General features: G+C 43.0%; 1 protein-coding gene and 1 long non-coding RNA gene across 5 annotated transcripts in view; one reads left to right on the forward strand and one right to left on the reverse strand.

Annotated features, from left to right (window-relative positions):
- MPHOSPH6 (M-phase phosphoprotein 6) overlaps positions 1–13,571 on the reverse strand; it is a 23,246-nt gene extending 9,675 nt beyond the window's left edge. For 2 of the 4 annotated variants that reach the window (XM_077890991.1, XM_077890990.1), the window contains exons 1-2: positions 13,438–13,571; positions 8,323–8,435 (exon numbers count right to left, since the gene is read on the reverse strand). In XM_077890991.1, the coding sequence (XP_077747117.1) occupies positions 8,323–8,435; positions 13,438–13,488 (164 nt within the window). In that variant the 5' untranslated portion in view covers positions 13,489–13,571. Of the gene's footprint in view, positions 1–8,322; positions 8,436–12,910; positions 13,067–13,437 lie in introns of those variants that run through there. The other 2 variants (XM_077890993.1, XM_077890992.1) reach the window with 1 other exon arrangement.
- LOC144310234 (uncharacterized) lies at positions 13,389–16,441 on the forward strand. The gene is made up of 2 exons (XR_013375935.1): positions 13,389–13,794; positions 15,352–16,441. It is a non-coding gene; the product is annotated as an uncharacterized LOC144310234 (long non-coding RNA).
- The last annotated feature ends 2,094 nt before the right edge of the window (positions 16,442–18,535 follow it).

Below are 18,535 nucleotides of genomic sequence, written 5' to 3' on the forward strand. Positions count from 1 at the left end.
AAGAACTCCTACCTGTATAGATGTTAAGTTTTATCTCAAGAAACAAAACCCTACACAAATATTGAATTCTAGTTAATAATATGCATGTCTGCAACTTACTCTGAAATACGCTAAAAATAAAATGGATTGACAGATGTATAGAGGGATGGATAAATATGTAAAAAAAAGCTAGAAAAAAGAACCATCTCACTTTTATTTTACTTTAAGATTTTATTTATTTATTCATGAGAGACACAGAGAGAGAGAGAGAGAGAGAGAGAGAGGCAGAGACACAGGCAGAGGGAGAGGCAGGCTCCATGCAGGGAGACTGACGTGGGCCCACAGGTCTCCAGGATCACACCCTGGACTGAAGGTGGCACTAAACCGCTGAGCCACCCAGGGATCCCCTCATCTCACTTTTAAAAACAGGCAAATGATTTGAATAGGCACTTCATAAAGGGAGATACGGAAATGCCAATAAGCACATAAGAGTTAATATTATTAGTCATTAGGAAAATGCAAATTAAAATCGTAAAGAAGGACACCTGGGTAGCTCAAGAGGTTGGGCATCTGCCTCTGGCCTGGGGCGTGATCCTGGAGTCCCGGGACCCAGTTCCACATCGGGCTTCCTGCATGCAGCCTGCTTCTCCCTCTGCCTGTGTCTCTGCCTCTCTCTGTGTCTCTCATGAATAGATAAAATCTTTAAAAATAAAATAAAATAAAAAATAAAAATCATAACAAGATACTACTACAATGACAGAATATAAAAAGAGTAACAGCAAATGTTGGAAGGATGTGGAAAAACCAGAACTCTTCTACTTCCTAGTGAAAGTATAAACAGTACAATCACTGTGCAAACTAGTCTGAAAGTTTCTCATAAAGTTAACTATATGCCAACCTTATGACCCTGCAATTCCACTTGTATGGAAGAGAAACTGTAAGCGGAAAGAGTTAGGGGTCCCTGGAAAAAGAAAGACAAGACAAAGTGCGCCACCAGAGAAGTCATTTTAGGTCCCCAGCCAGCTATTTTCTGTGATGGCAGCCTTACTTGCGCAAGCAGACTCCCAGCACAACTTCCCAGCAGGTGGCCGAATTACAAAGAAATACAAAAACTTCAGTAGTTAAACATTTTAAAAAGACAAAGAGGAAGCAAAAACTAACACTTTACCAGGCCAGGAAATAGCCTAACTAAATCAGAGACAAAAAACCACTGGTGGGGATCTCTGGGTGGCTCAGCAGTTTAGCGCCTGCCTTTGGCCAGGGGCATGATCCTGGAGTCCCAGGATGAGTCCCACAGGGGCTCCCTGCGTGGAGCCTGCTTCTCCCTCTGCTTATGTCTCTGCCTCTCTCTCTCTCTCTCTCTGATGAATAAATATAAATAAAATCTTAAAAAAAAAAAAAACAACTGGTAAAACTCCCTCAGCTGTTTCAAAAGTAAAGCAAGCCCTGCATCAGGAGCCCAAGACCCGCCATCCAGTTATACTAGCTAGCTCTCAAGCACGCCGTTAGCCCATTCCCCTTGTTTGACAGTTACCTCTGCTTCACTGTAACATTAGTCTCCACCCTTGAGAAGCACAAGCTTCATTAACACAGGATTCACACGTAGGCCTGTGTTTTAAAGTACCCTTCCTTACATGACTTCATGTCTGCCTCCACATGTGATGACAAAGCTCCCCTTTCTGAATAATCATCCTAACCCTAAATAAAAGAAACCCACTCACCCTCACTTGGGAGAATCATAGCTTTGGAAATTATTCTCTTTACTTGCTGCAAAAAGTTTCCTCTGTGCGACCGTTCCACCCAGTGGGTGTAGTCGTTATCTGTACCTCAGCAAGCAGTGAACCCACCTTAGCTCAGCAACAGAATGAAAACAGGATTCTATCCAATTCATTCAGATTCTTTTTATCTAAAGATTATTTGTCTTTGGTTGCTTTAGAAAAGGTGGTCTGAACAGGCTTCTTGGATGGATGATGTGTGAGCCAAGTTTGGAAGGCAACGAGGAACAAAATATGATGCCTGGGGAAGAGCAGCTGTGGGACCAGTTAGGCCCAGAGAAGGGAGTGCAAGCATCCAGCCTGAGAAACAGCCAGGAGGCTTCCATGGCCAGGAAGGAATGCAGAAGGGAACACTGGTAGGAGGTCAAAAGTATTTTCACAGGGACACTAAGGTGTCGTCTTCTTCACTGTGTCAACATTTACACAGAGGGTACAAAAGCAACTTTAAGAGCTCATCTTGCCATGAAGTAAAGTAGGGACACCATACTATGCTGGTAATCACTGCATTATTCACTGCTGGCTTTCAAATAAAAAAGGGAAAGAAGCCAATACGAATGTTTTCGATGAGGCAGTAAAAAAATGTATTAATTTTCATTAATCTCGGCCCTTGATTACACTTTTCAAAAATATTCCGCATCCAAAATGTTAAGTACCTCTGCATAGTGAGGCATGAGGACTATCTGGAGGAAATGCACTTGTGTGATCGAATTCTGAGTTGAACTAGTTACTTTTTCCATAGAACACTATAACTATGGTTATTCAAACTTGGGTACTTGGCAAACATTTTTCTGAAAATGAATCAAATGAACCTGTCACTTCAAAGGAACAACCGACAATACTGTTGCCGGTTAAAAATTCAAGCTTTCGAGCAGAAATGAGAATTCTGAATAGCTTATGTATGTCATCTTGGGCTCAAGAGTTTCTCAATACTTAAAAGATTTTTCTGATGAAACCCAGGGCAATATTAATGAATATGGTTTTTGATATCATATAAGGAAATGAGTTAACATTTAGAAAATCTATACAACTCACTGAATATTTTCCAAATGAGAAATGCATGATGTTATGAAATCATGTGTGGATAAAAGATCTATTCCAAATGCAAGGTAGACTAATGATTCTGAAAAATGTACTGATGTTCTGAGATTCCATACTGCGGTTAACTTTAAAGAAACTACTAGTTACTGAGTTTTGGCATAGTGTCAAAGAATTACCTGAAAAGGCTATTCTAATACTTCTCTCTTTCAATTATATCACCTGTGTAAGGGAGGATTTTCTTTACATGCCTCAACCAAAACAACAGACCACAAAAGGCTGAGTATAGGACTTAAGAAAATTTACCCTGAGAATCAACCCATCTTCTGTTTTGCCAGACATTAAAAAATTCACAAAAGTGTAAGACAATATCATTCTTCTCAGTAACATTTTTTGGTCTTGGGAAACAGTTATTTTTCATGAAAAATGTGTTATTTATGTTAACAACAGGAGTCTGCCTTTAAAGTGAGGATTTAAAAATTTTTGTTATTTCTCACATAGTAAATATCGACATAAGATAAACTACACAAACAGAAGCTCTTCCAGTGGTTCTAAATAATTTTTTAAAATGTAAATGGTCCTTGAGCCCCAAACTTTGAGAATCACTGTTCTTTGGGTTCCTCTCTCCCTGGCCCTCTAGTCCAGCCAACACTTCCTTCAGGAGCCACCCTCCCTGAGGGAGCCTAAATTCAGGCACACATTCTCCAGAGCCTTCTGTTCAGCTTTTTCCATAAATGTGGGATTCCCTGTCAATTGCCTAATCTTGGTCCTTACAGAGTGCAGCTGATAAAACCTCATCTGTCTCCCAAATGCATCACCCCCTCAGGAAAACACCATAACTATACATTTACGCACTCACTTAAGACAGAAGACAGACCAGGGGCTAGGAATGGATGTACGACAGGAACACTGCTCCTGTCAAAGGGCTTTTTCAGCGGTTTCTACTAACACAAAACTTTTATATAAAAAGGAACACAGGTGTTTCATAATCTATGAGTAGTTTCAATAATTAGTAAAACTAAATAGAGTTAGCAAAAAATTAAATATTCTAAAACCTAACTAAGTATTCTGTATTTTAAAATCCTTAGTTTTGTTAGTAAGGATCCATAATTTTAGGGCCAAAACACATCAAGGATATTATTTCATCCATTTTTACAGATGAGAAACTACTGCTTAAAACATAAAACAAAACTAGACTTGCCACAAATAACAAGCATGGCAAAGCAGGGGAAAAAGTCACTACAGGGATACAATTCTCTAATGGGTCTCTCCTGTGAATAAGGCACTAACTGTCCTTTTGGTCTAGAATATCTTTTCAGGGATATATATAGTGAACGGCTTTGAAAGGCAGAGCTATCGTCTTCCTTTAGGCAAAGTGCAGACTTGCTTAATGTCCAGTGTAATAATGTCTTTCCTGGGGCTAAGGGCAAGTTGGCTTGCAGTCTAGTGTTAAAGATAATAGGTTTCCTAAATTCAGGATTTCTCAGCTATGATGCAAAACTACTGTGAGCAACACATGCAGGGCCTTGCCACATCATCCCCCATGAGATTTGGGGGGCAAGGGGGAAATGATGCCAAAGAGGTGCTCATATTGTTTGCTGTCCTGTGAGGTAAGGAAGTCCTTGTGTCTGAAGCAAGAGTCTTGTACCTTCCACTAGCATCCATGAAACTGTGGCAAGCTAACCTGTTAATTTGCAAGTAAGGTACAATCTCAGATCTCAGAGTTGATGACATTCATTAGGATACACTATGCAAGCACAAGAAGCATGGTAGCCAAATAATACTTTTAAAGCAGCATCTTATGGCAAAAAAGCAATTATGCTGGCTGTTCTCTGTACTACTGCACATTCTCTGGAGAGAAATAGTATAGCAAAAACACAGCAGAATCTTTGATCTGATAAATTCTACTTCTAGGAACTTATTCCAAGTATCTTGTATTAGATTCCCTGGAAACAGACTCTGAGACAGAACTGTGTGCAGAAGTATCATGGGCCAGTGCTCTTTGGAAGATGCCCCTCAATGGAAATGAGGATGGCAGGGCTGGGCAGGAGCAGGTGACCTGCAATATGCCTACACTAAGGTCTCAGCCCCTATGAGGAGCTCTTGGATGGGTGTTTAGAAGGCCCCGCAGGTGTTCCCAGTTGAGTCAAGCAACCAGTCCCTCATCCCCCTCGCAGCTTAAGCACTGGCAGCGGCATCCCCTCAGGGGATGTCTGGACTGAAGAGTCCTAATCATCCTCACTGAACTGCCATGTGATATGGCTGACATCATAGACGGCAACCTCTTGACTTTCAAAGCATATACAAAGCGAAGTCTCCAATTTCAAAGAGAGCTGTAACCCTTTGGAATAATTCAGATGATACTACCGAGGAAAGACTTGCAAACACAGAAGAGCAGGAAGGAATGGATGAATTTCACAATATTCAAGGACAGGGCAATAACTGTGCCAGCAGAGTCTGTCTATTACGCTTTGTGCTTGAGATGTCGCAGTGAGTGCATCACATATATTAGCTCATTTACTTCTCAAAATGCATGTGACATTATCATCATACCCAATACACAAGTGACAAAAGAGGAGCTAAGGACCTTGCCCAACGTCGCAAGTAAGCAAGTGGCAGAGCTGGGCATCAAACACAGGTCTGTCTGACTCCAGAGCCCATGTGCTTAATTAACCAATCCATTCTGCAGGCTCCCTATTTGGGATGTTAAAAAAGACAAATCCTGAGGCCATACCATCCGTTTTTTCTCTCCAGATCTACTTCTCATTATCTCCCCCACTCTGTATCCTGGGAGGCTGATTTGAATGTTATACATGGAAGGGGTCCTTCCTGTGGAGGACTCCTCAGGCTGTCTGTGCCCTCTTATGAAGGTAGAAGCTCTTGTAAGAGGTCTTCAGATTCAGTGACCACTCCCTCCCTTTGACCCTCTCCTAGCAGCTCTTGTAAGATATCTTCAGATTCAGTGACCACTTCCTCCCCTTGACCCTCTGTACCTGGAGTGGAAATTGCTCCCACCACACAAGCCGGGGTATGCACCGTCCCTGGTGGCTTCCCTGAGCCCTACTGCTATACTCTCAAGTAACCCAATTTGATAGCGTCATCTTTTCCTGCCAACAACTTAACCTAATATACATATCTACACAAATAGGCACTGAATGATGGCAGAAGTTTATTATTTACTGCTAGGGTCTAACTGCTTATATCCCTCACAAAATACGCATGTTGAAATCTTAATGCCCAGAGATGATAGTGTTAGGAGATGAGGCCTTTGGGAAGTGGCTGAAGTCACATCATGAGGATGGGGCCCTCGTGAGTGGAGTTAGCACTTTACAAAGAAGACTCCATAGAAACCCCTAGCCCTGGGGTGCCTGAGTGGCAGAGTTACTTAAGTCTCCAACTCTTGGTTTTGGTTCAGGTTGTGATCTTGGCATCAAGAGATCAAGCCCCAAGTTGGCATCATGCTTAGTGCGTAATCTGCTTGAGATGCTCTCTCCCTCTGCCCCTCCCCCCTGCTCTAAGAAAGAAAGAAAGAAAGAAAGAAAGAAAGAAAGAAAGAAAGAAGCCCCTAGCCCCTTTTAACAGGTGAAGACACAGTGAGAAGGTGCTGGCTATGAACCAGGGAGAAGGCCATCACCAAAATAGGACCACAGAAGGGCCTTGATTTTGGACTTTCAGCCTCCAGAACTGTGAGAAATAAACTTCTGTTTCTTTATAAGCTACAAGTCTGTGGTATTTTGTTACGGTAGTTCAAAAGGATAGAGACATTTGCCTCCTAGAGAAGGAATCTAAAGGTCATTTTTTCTGGGAATACTATGTTATGTTGGGGGGATTAAATACTGAAAACAAGGCAGAAATAATTCTGCTCCTTAATAACAATAAGTAAAAAAATATCTGGAATACTTTGTGTAAGTTTAGTCAAGGTATAAAATTAAATTATAGCACCTTACCAGTAATGGTCTCTTCCTATATCACCCTGCCCCCAAGCCCACACTGTCTCTGGCACTGTCTTTCCCTTCCTCACAGCTACCTTGCTTCTCTGAGAAGCAACAGAGAAAAGCAAGCAGAGAAGCAAGCAGAGAAAACAAAGTACCCTCCTTCCATATCTCTTGGTGGGACATGCTTTCTATCATTAGGGAAGGATATCTAGCCTTCCAGAAAAGATCCAGAGAAGGTCAGCCAAGTGAACAAGGGAATACAACATGTTAAAAACAAAAAAATTGTTAAGAGATAGAAAGGAAAAACACAAACGTGTCTGAATAAGCAGCATTTTCAATCATCTGACAGTTTATTTTTTTTTTTATTTTTATTTTTTTTTAATTTTTATTTATTTATGATAGTCACAGAGAGAGAGAGAGAGGCGCAGAGACACAGGCAGAGGGAGAAGCAGGCTCCATGCACCGGGAGCCCGACGTGGGATTCGATCCCGGGTCTCCAGGATCGCGCCCTGGGCCAAAGGCAGGCGCCAAACCGCTGCGCCACCCAGGGATCCCCATCTGACAGTTTAGATAAAATTACCGTACCACAGAGCTTACTAAAGTAAGAAAAGCACCGAGGACAAACAATAGTTTTAAGAAGAATTTAGATAAAAGTCAACAGATGATATGAATCAATCACTCCTTTATTCAAAACTATTTCTCAGGCATCAACCACACTTAGAGGTGGAAGATGAATAGTCTAGTATGGTATCCCAGCCTAGTATGGTAGTCATAACCAGCTAGCTGACTCTGGGCAACTTATTCTCCCTCCAGCTTTAGATTCCTCAGCTATAAAATGGATGGAATGACAGTAGCAAACTTCTATATCTGCTCTGAGGATTAAATAATTGAGAGATTTAAAATGCTTAGTTTAGTTCCTGGAACATGCTATAAAATCAATAAATATTAGTTAAGGTGATTGGTATTAACAGCAATGGAATTTTTTAAAAAAGAAAAAAGAAACACATCCACAACTCTTGACTTGCTTTTGAGAAGCTCAGTCAGTTGAGCACCTGCCTTCAGTTCAGGTTGTGACCTCAGGGTAATGGGATGGAGCCCTGCTTCAGGCTCCTTGCTCAGAAGGGAGTCTGCTTCTCCCTCTCCCTCTGTTCCTCCTCCCTGCTCACGCACACTCTCTCTAATAAATAAAAATCTAAAAAAAAAAAAAAAAAAAAAAAAGGAAGCTCGCCCAAAGAAGAACTCTTCTGTTCAAACAAAATTGGAGAGGCCTAAAGTACACTCCTTCCAACTTAACGTGACAGGGAACACCACAGATTCTCATAAAAGCTCTCCAGCTATTACCAGTGACAAATGGGCTAGATTCCTTTATTCAAAATAAAAAAAGAACAGCATTATAAATGAGGGCCAGTAAAAATGCATAAACCCAAGTAGAACTTATATAGATTTTATAATTTTAGAAAACTATTTGAAAAGTTAATTCAATAAACTAAGCAGCTACTATATTATAGGCCTTGCGACACTAGAACGATGAGTCCCATTTACAGGGATTTCCCTCTGAAGGCCCAAAACATCATTAGTATAATTTCTAATAAACCTACTCTTTTTCTTTAAGCTCTGGCAAATCCAAATACCAGTGCTCTTCACTAATGATTTTCTTTTCTTCCTCTTCTAGTTGTTTCCTGGTCTCCGAATCCAGTCCTCTTTGCATGAACTGTCAAAACAAAACAAAATCATGTCAGCAGCTAGTTTTCTCAACCTAGAATTGAGGAAAACTCAAATAACTTTATTCCTCTATGTGCTCTCCCTCATTTCTCAGGAATACTATCTTGGTGGGGAGGGGGGAGGTGGTGTGACTGCAGAAGCTTAGCTCTGCCCTTGAGAACCTCACACCAGACTAGAGAGAGCCCGCTAGAGCACACAAAAAAGTAATGTGGGCTTCCTTCAGAAGACCTTGGAAAGATCTTTACCATACTTCAGTTTGTCTGATTTAATAAAACAAGCAATAAAAAACTGTATTTGGTAAGTAGCTCATCAATATTTCAGTTTCACATTGTGGCCAGTGGGGAAGGGCTAAAACAGAAGATACAGATCAGGATGGGCAAGTAGAGACACAAAGTGAGAGGGGCAGAAAGAGGAGGCGAGACTCCGTACTTTCCGAATCTGTTGATGACCCATGACTAGTCTTTGTACCTGCTGATCTTGGTCTGGAGGACCCTTTCTCATGCTCCTTTACTTGGGCAACTCCTAGCCCTTTTGATATATAGTAAAAGCTATTCCATCCCTGTGAAATCTGACATCTGCAGACAAAATTGGCACTTCTCTCTTAGATGCTTCAAATGACATCCTCTAAGTCTCACTACATTTTAATTTCTCAAGTACCTGTTTCTTCTGAAGAGCTCGAGGGCAGGGACTTTGTCTAGACTGTCTCCTTTTCAGTTTCAGCATGATGAATGATAAATAGTAAGGGGTTTGCTGTCCTCTGAAAGGCTGATTACCTCTACGGCTGCTCTTTTTTCTAAGATGTGCAGAAGCTCAACTCAAAATAGGCCAGGAGAGAAATTGGCAGTCCAGCTGCTAGTCTCTTCCCACCATAAACAATAACTCTATTTCCTTAGGGCATCAGTGAACACCATAGGAAACTGATCACAGCAAAATGATAAAACATTAATAAGGGAAAAAATAAATTCAGAAAATATCCAGGAGCCTTCAGAAATTAGGTCTAGAGTTCTACTAGTTTCCATCTGTCCCTATTTCTTTTCCTTGTCTGAGCTCTATATTACTTTTCCTTCCATTCCAACCTTTCCAAAAATACAAGCATTTTTAGGCAAAAGGGCTTTACCAATGAATATTTTTTTTTAATTTTTTTATTTATTTATGATAGTCAGAGAGAGAGAGAGAGAGAGAGAGAGAGAGAGGCAGAGACACAGGCAGAGGGAGAAGCAGGCTCCATGCACCGGGAGCCTGACGTGGGATTCGATCCCGGATCTCCAGGATTGCGCCCTGGGCCAAAGGCAGGCGCCAAACCGCTGCGCCACCCAGGGATCCCACCAATGAATATTAAAGGCAATGATGGAACTTGGAAAACATTTACAAATAAAATACAGTGATAATATCCAGTTCTGATGAGGTGAGTCTGGATCACTCACACATTGCTGGTAGGAATACGAATGGTACAACTTCTGTTGAAAACAGTTTGGTTTCTTACCCAACTAAAGATTCATAACATATGACCCAGCAATTGTCCTCTTGGGCATTTATCTCAGAGAAATGAAAACTTATGTTCACTCAAAAAGTCATACAGAAATATTCACAGCAGCTCTATTTGTTAATAGCCAAACACTGAAAACAATCAAAATACTCTTCAAAAGGTGAATGGTTAAGTCCTACGGTACTACCATAGCATGGAATATTATTTAGCAATTGAAAAAAAGGAACTAAGGATACTCAACAACTTAGATGGATCTCAAATGAATTATGCTGAATGAAAAAAAAAAAAAGCCATCTCAAAAAGGTTACATATGTACAATTTTATTTATAGAACATCTTTGAAATAACGAAGTTATAGGAATGGAGAACAGATCTGTCAGAGCTTGGGGACAGTAGAAAAGACTGGGTATGGCTACAAATGGAGAGGCTGAGGGAACCTCATGGTGATGGAACAGCTTTGTATCATGAATGTGGTGGTAGCTACATAAGTCTGCATAAGCCCTCACCACAGGAAAAAACTGGCAGTTTCTGGAATGTAGTAATGTACTTCCCAGTCCTGCTTCCTCTGCTACTCAACATCATGTTTCCATCTTCTTATCTGGCAAAATATCCACTTGAAAAAACCCAGAGCACATGTCCTTTCGGCCTTCCCTGACTGGTGTTTGGCCAACCTGTTCAGAGATCTCTTCCCATAAAAGAATATCTTTCCCTACATCTAAGAGCCTTATAAGCACTGGCTTTTTGTTCATTAATGCTTCTTTTGTGTCTCCCAAAAGACAGAGATTCTGAATAGTAGACCATGTCTCTTATTCATTTTTTATTACTAGTACTTGGGCTGTAGCTGGTATACAAGAAGAGTTCAATAAAGGTTCTCTGAATGTAACTCCAGACTTATTTTCCCAGACTCTCTTTCTTGGATGGTTCTCTTTAAACTCAGATGCTTTGGGGGCACCTGGGTGGCTCAGTGGTTAAGCATCTGCCTTTGGAGGTTGTGATCCCGGGGTTCTGGGATTGAGTCCCACATCCGGCTCCCCACAGGGAGCCTGCTTCTCCCTCTGCCTGTGTCTCTGCCTGTGTGTGTCTCATGAATAAATAAATAAAATCTTAAAAAAAAAAAAAAAAGCTTAGTGATTTGACTTTACTCACAAGTGAGAGCCTACAGCAGGCATCACAAATTACAATTCTGGGCTAGATAACAATTCTTGTAAATAAAGTTTTATTGGAACAAAGATCTGTTCATTTGGTTCTGAGCTACAATGGCAGGGGTGAGTAGGTACAATACTAACTGGCCCACAAGCCTGAAGTATTTATTATCTGTCCTCTTAGAGAAAAAGTTTACCAACTCCTATCTTAAGAGCCCAAAGGAGCTAACATCACAAATAAGCGCCCTCTTTACAATCATTTCATCATGCTGACAGGAATACCACCTATATCTTTCACTTTCTACTCCCATCAGGATCACCTTCCAGTCCCTAACAGGTGACCAAGTCGGAGGATTTCAGGTACACTTCAAAACAAATGTATTAGTATTAAATCCTCTACTCTTTTCATTCTTGCTCTACACTGAACTCTGACTGAACAGTTACACTGGATACAGCAACCTAATGCAGCTGTTCCATTCATTCTCATGGGACACTCCACTCTATCTGTATGTATGGTATCTCTTGCTATCCTACCAATAAGTTCTTTATTATAACTGAAGCTGCTGACCCAACTAGAAAATCTGTGTCATAGTCCCCCCCTCTCCTTTGCTTCCAAGTCCTGTTGAGTCTTCTCCAACCACTGGGGTAGGAGTTGATACTTTTTTTATGGTATTTTCTTCCTTTCTAACTCTTGAGTCAGCTCTTTGGTCAGAGGTGTAATCACTCAGGACATCTTCAGTTGATGTGCCTGCTTTGCCAATCCACTCTACCTCTCGGATTGCAAACTCAGAGTCAGAAGAAGCCTCTGTGGGGTAAAAATGCAAATTTTGCTATTAATATGTAGGAAAAAAGAACTTTAGAAACTATAAATTATGATTTACCCTCCACCCTCACTCACCCTATTCATCCCTAGTTACACCCTCGCTGAACTCCAAATCTGGCACATGCAACATGTACTCTCCAATCTTTCAAAACATTATTTATGCCTTGCTTCCTTTTTTTTCTGGAAATTATTCTCTAAACACGACATCTTACACTGTGCTGACAGCGACAAGCAGTTAAGAGCAGGGGCTTTGGAGCAAGACTGCCTGAGTTTGGTTCTGTCTATACAACTTGTTAGCTGTGTAACTTCAGGCAAGTTAGCTACTTCTCTTTCGGGGCTTCAGCTGTAGGAGAGCAGTAATAACTGCATCTACCTCGCAGAGTCACTACATGGATTCTACGGGCGGCTATAGGCAAAGCACGTAGAACAGCTGTCTGGCACATAGCAGAAACTATAAATGTTTACTATTATTATTCAAGCTTTTAAGGCCTGGTTGTTTCCCCTGTTTTAATTCCTATATTCCTTTTACGTGCCCTTGCCTTTTTGTTTTTCCACTTTGAAATTATTTGTTAAATGAGTTCAATTTTGGGGCGCCTGGGGGGGTTCAGCGGTTGAGCTTCTTGCCTTTGGCTCAGGTCAGGATTCCAGGGGTCCTGGGACCGAGTCCCGCATCCGGCTCCCTGCAGGGATCCTGCTTCTCTTTCTCTCTCTGTGTCTCATGAATAAATAAAATCTTAAAAAAAAAATGGATTCAATTTCGAATCTAAATAATCAATTTTGCTGAAAGTCGAAGATATTCACCTCAACTGTTCTAATTCTGTTCCCATTGCCATTGCGACCAGATCAAAACTTCTAGCTCGTTTTTGTTTTTTTTCCCCCACCAGGGCATTCTCCATAGGGCAGCTAAGGGAACTTTGAAGAGTAAGCACAGCTAAGATGCTCAATAGCTTCTCCGTGTTCACAGAGAGAAAAAAAAAATAATAATAATTCTTCCTCTGGCCTAAAACTGCTCACCTATGTGGCCACTGGCTGCTGGTTCAGGCCCACTTCTTGCTACTTGCCTTCCAGACACAACGGCTGATCTTTAGTTCTTGGGAATCCCAGCGGCTTTCCCGAGGTTTGCGTCCCAGAGCCGTGCACCCGGTTTTCCCTGGGTCTCCGCGGCCCTGCGCCCCGCCTCCCACCTGCCCTCCCTCTCTCCTCCTCCCCTCCCCCCCCACCCCCCACCCCCCACCCAAGGGCCTCTCCCGCGGAAGCCAAGTAAGCTCCCGGCGCTCCGGGCACCGCTCAGCGCCGCGGCATCCTACCCGCTGCCGCCGCTCTCCTATCCCGCCGCGGGCTTTAAGAGCGAACCCGCCGGACTCAGAATCCCGTTCCCAGGGCCCGAACCAGACCAAGCGCTAAGTGAATGAATGAATGTCCGAGCTGGAGGCCCTCCGCGGCCGCCCCGGTGCCCCCGCGCGTCTGCAGCCCCGGCCCCGGCCAGGTGTGGAAGCTCAGGTACCCCCGTCGCCCAGCGCGCCTCCCCGCCGTCCCCGCACCTTCATGCGCAGCAGGTTCTTGGACAGTTTCGTCTTGCGCTCGGCCGCCATGTTGGCGCCTGCTCGGGGCCGCGCTCCACCCCCAGCCCCCGCCGCGCACGCGCACGCGCACACGCACGCCCGCGCACGCGCACTGCCGCGTGCGTCCCGGCGGCGGTGTCTCCCGCAGCTGGCGTCGTCGCACCGCGTGGCTTCGCCCTCGCCTGGGCGCGTCCCGGGAGGCGCTGTCCTCCTCGAGGAGCTGCGGGTGAGGACGCGGCTGTCCGCCAGGGGCGAGGGCGACTGGACGCAGGAGGCAAACGTCTACAGAGGCCTCAGTCGGAGGAGGCCCGAATTTTGCGCCCCGAGAGCGCCGTGGTGAGTGTCGCCGCGCGTCACCGAGGCGGTGGGAGCTGGTGAGACGCTCGCCGCCCGTCCTGGCCACGCCGCGGCTGTGGCGCGTCTGCGTCGCGGACGGCGGGCTTCCCGGGCCGCGCACCACGGTCAGCGCCACAGCCCCTCCTGCGTTGAGGTCACTGAGGCGTGGGGAGGCTGCTGGGCTGGCCCGGGAGCGGTGGGGGGAGGGGAGGCGGGCGGGTGCTGACCCAGGCAGTCTGGGAAACTGTGCACCGTTTGCAGCTGTGCAGGTAGGTCCCTGAGCCTGGATGAGCGTCCCGTGAGACAGCCCAAACCCAACTCGCAGGTGCGAGGCCCGGCAGCCACCTGTGCCAAGGGCTGGGGATGAGTGAGGGAGGGACTGGCGGGGCTAGGTAGGGAGAGATGGAGAGGGGGCCGCGGAGGCAGGCTCACAAAGTCCCCAGAATGCTGAGATGTAAGGAAACCAGACATACGGGCACAGACCAGACCACCCTGCCCCCGGATATGGGTGGAAAACACACACACACACACACACACACACACACACACACACACCTGTGACCGGTAAAGAATAACCAGACCCAAAAGGAAGTCATTAAAGATGTTATCAGCAGACTTAAACCAGGACGTCTCAGGGAGGATAAGGCCACAATCTCCCTGGTCAGTTCTCAATAAAAGACTTGTCAGTGGAGGCCCAGTTGGCAACCCCATGAGGACCCCTCTCCTGAGAGTTTCTCTGCATCCTTGCTTAATAAACTTCCACTGCTTTTACTCTCTCTTGTCCGTGAGACTCATTCTTCTGCTCCGGGAGACAAGAACCCAGCTCTTGCTTCAGGGCCGCACGGCCCCCCCGGACGGTGAGGTCCACACCATTCCCCGGAAAGCACCCGGCCGGCGGGTGGTGCCGGCGGCTTGCCTGTCCCACACAGCTTTCTTTCCTTTCCCTTTTCCTTTCTCTTTCCCTTTCCCTTCTTTTTCTTTTTCTTTTTTTTTTTAGATTTTATTTATTCATGAAAGAGAGAGAGGCAGAGACACAGGCAGAGGGAGAAGCAGGCTCCATGCAGGGATGAAGAGAGGCTTGTTTTGGCCTCCCATGAATCTGTTAGCGATAACGCAATTTCTCCCCTTCTTGAGGCGGTACCCTAAGATCCAATTAAAGGTTAGCTGTCAGGTGTGTGCAGGCTCTTTGAGGTGCATTTGAACCCTTTGATCTGAGTACAATGCCCTTCTGCCTGTCTATCCCCTTTATAAAATCTGTAGACGTCTGGATTTTGCAGAGAATAACTTTGCAGCTGCCTCGATTGTCCTCTGCCCAATCCCTCTTGTCAGTAAGTTACCCTGAATAAAACTCTGTGTAAACTGTATGGAGTGGCCTGTTTTGTTTTCCAGTCTCAAAGTGTCTTAGTTTGGGGGATACTTCACTGTTTCTCCATCTCCTAGCAACATTTCATCTTGCAAAACTGAAATTCTGTACCCATTAAATAATAACTCCCTGTTCCCTCCTCTTGTGTAACTACCGTTCTATTTTTTTTATCTTTAAATTTGACTTCTGTTTAGAATTTTCAAAGAAGTTCAGTGGGACCAGAGTTGAAGAAGTAACCGAGTCTGCTATCTACATCCATGAAACAGTGCTGACCATGAACTAGATCTTGAAGAATGAGCACGTGTCTTGACAGCTTAAGAGGAAAACAATTCCTGCCGGAAATAAGAGCATTATGTACATCAGCTAAGGATACTAAGAGCTCCTCATCTTCACTATGCACCTCTGTTGTTCCCAGTCTACTTGCCCACTGGATTCTGATTCATTTTCATGAAACATTGGCTTCATCATGTTACTCTCCAACTCCAAAATTTATAATAACTTATTGTCTGAGGGATAAAGGTCAAATTCTTCAACCTGACACTCAAATTTCTACATTTTTATTTGACAACGAAAATACTTATAATTAAAACTAGTCACCAAAGTCTCTTCCTACTCATCAAAATATAATACATGAGAAGTGATTTAAGAATAATAACATAATTTTAACTGAGTTAAACCACCTGATTGGAAAGATAACTCCTTGATTGCTCTATGCTACTAAATTATAGAATACAGAGGGTAAGTCTCACAGTAATGTGTTGACCTGTTTTAGTTACAGAGCCAAGGAATTGTCATTTTGGGGAAGAAATATTTCTCTAGGTCTTCACACAACCTTGAATCTGTTCATAATGGAATTTGTTGGAAGTGTGAAAACTTCCCAGTTCTTCCAATTACTAGATGTATCGAGAAAAGGTCCTGAGTCTCTTCCCTCTTGTAGCAGATCTTACCTAAGGTTGTGCAGCCCAATACAGTAAGCCTAGTCATATAGCTACTGAATGCTTGAAATGTGGCTGTTGTGACTGAAGAATTGAATGTTGAGTTTAATTTAAAAACTAGCAGTGCAAAACATTTTCTTGTTACACACATTGCAGTTTCGAAGGGACAATTCACTTTAAAAAATTTAGTGTCTAAGTTGAGGTGAGCTGTACGTGTAAAATACGTGGTACATTTCAAAGACTTGGAACAACAACAAAAAGCAAAATATCAGTGTTTTTTCATATGGATGACATGTTGAAATAAGGGTTCAGATGTGTTGGTTTAAATAAAATCTGGCATTAAAATTAATTTCATCTGTTTTTAGTGAGACTGATAAAATTTAAAATTACATTCATGGCTCACATTTCTCCTCTTGTTAGTTTTTATTGTTTTGTTTTGCAACTATCAGAAATTGATAGTGGCTTATTAAAATGGGGATTTATTAGGAGAATACTGGGTAGTTTCTAGAAGTAATAATGGTCTCAGAAAAAGGCCAAGTTAAAAGGTCAGAAACCAGGGCAGCCCAAGGACCTCAGAAGCAAGAATTAACTTAGTGCCACTGTAACAATCACAAAACACCAACTGATTTCTCTGTTTTTAGGACACTTAAGTTTTCAAAGTCTAGGAGAGGGTCAAGACCTGATTATAGTTCTTGTAGGACTATACAAAATGGGAGAGGATAATTCTTTAAAGAGAAATTGGGTACTGTAACCTAAAGAAGAGATAATAGCCACAATAGCTGTGTCAAGGGCAAATACCTATTTGAGACAAGAAGGTAGAGACTTCTGTTGACATAGCCCTTAGACAAATAACTGGTAGAATCTCAGTTGGGAAACACATCCATTATCAAATCTATTCCTCACAAAATGTGCTCCTTGGGACGCCTGAGTGGCTCAGTGGTTGAGCGTCTGCCTTTGGCTCAGGGTGTGATCCAGGGGCCCTGGGATTGAGTTCCACATCGGGTTCCCTGTAGGGAACCTGCTTCTCCCTCTGTTTCTGTCTCTGCCTCTCTGTGTCTATTATGAATAAATAAATAAAATCTTTTAAAACAAAAAACCAAAATGTGCTCCTTCTTACTGCTCACCTGGTTTATCTGATAAGCAAGTGTTTATTGGCTGTCCTTTATATGCAGATTGTGACTAGGTCAACCTTCCAAAAAATCCAATTAGTATAATACATCCTTTCGGCTTACATTTGTTACTTAACAAGTCCTCTATCATTTACTTGTTTGTGGATATCTTGGTTAAATTAGAATTTAGTACTAAAAGTTACCTTATAGGACATCCAGGTAAATAGTTCCTAAACATTGGTTAGATATGATTATGAAAGGATGATAGGAAAAATTAAAACATCCCAACCAAAAATCACCCCTTATTCCTGGATGATTCCGATGATTAGTCAAGATCTGGAAACTGCTGAGATAGATGAATCTCCTGATTGTGTGTACAAAATCTATCAATTCAGAATTCAGGTTTGTGGACTTCTCATTTAGCTTTTGTATTGTGCCCCTATTCATCTTTTCTTTTCTATTGTCACAAGCCTATCCCTGAATTTAGTGGCTAAATCTTACTACTTTATGATTGTGTGATAGCCATAGACTCCTATTTTTTCTATCCTCTGCCTTTTTCATTCTTTAACAAATATTTTTGAGCATCTATATTGTTCCTGGCCCTCTAGTAGGTGCTAGTGTTAACTACCCCTCCCCTAAGGATATGCCACAGACAAGATACAGGTCCTAAATATTTAGAGATAAGAGTTATGGCAGGGAACCTGATCGGGATTTGAGGAGTTTGAAGAGCCTTCCTTGGGGGAAATGACATCTAAACTGAGACCAAAAAGGGAAAGGACTGAGAGGAGTGAAGGAGTGTTTCAATGAGATGGGAAGGGGTTTGAATGATACCTATGGTGTTACTGACAAGTTTGGAGGGGCAAGCTAGGGCCAGATCTCTAAAGGCCATATGTTAAGTCTGTAGGATTTTCAAAGATGCTGAAGCTATTGAATTGTTTTAAGGAGGAGAAAGACACTTTAAAATTGTATGATAGGGCAGCCCTGGCGGCTCAGCGGTTTAGCGCCGCCTTCAGTCCAGGGCCTGATCCTGGAGACCCAAGATCTAGTCCCACATCAGGCTCCCTGCATGGAGCCTGCTGCACCCTCTGCCTGTGTCTGCCTCTCTCTCTGCCCCCCCCGCCCCGGGTCTCTCATGAAAAAAAAATTGTATGATAGAATTATGTCATTCTTGAGATCACTCTGGCTGAAAGTAGAGTAGGGTAATGGAGAAAGGAAAAACAAAACAAGTCATCTCAAAAATTCTTTTAGATTTCTTTAAGATTAATTTCTTTTTTAAAATTAGTTAATCCTATTATGAGATAAAATCAAGGCTGATGGTCAAGGTTTCCTAAACT

This window comes from Canis aureus, chromosome 3 (assembly GCF_053574225.1).
Source record: "Canis aureus isolate CA01 chromosome 3, VMU_Caureus_v.1.0, whole genome shotgun sequence".
NCBI lineage: Eukaryota > Metazoa > Chordata > Mammalia > Carnivora > Canidae > Canis > Canis aureus.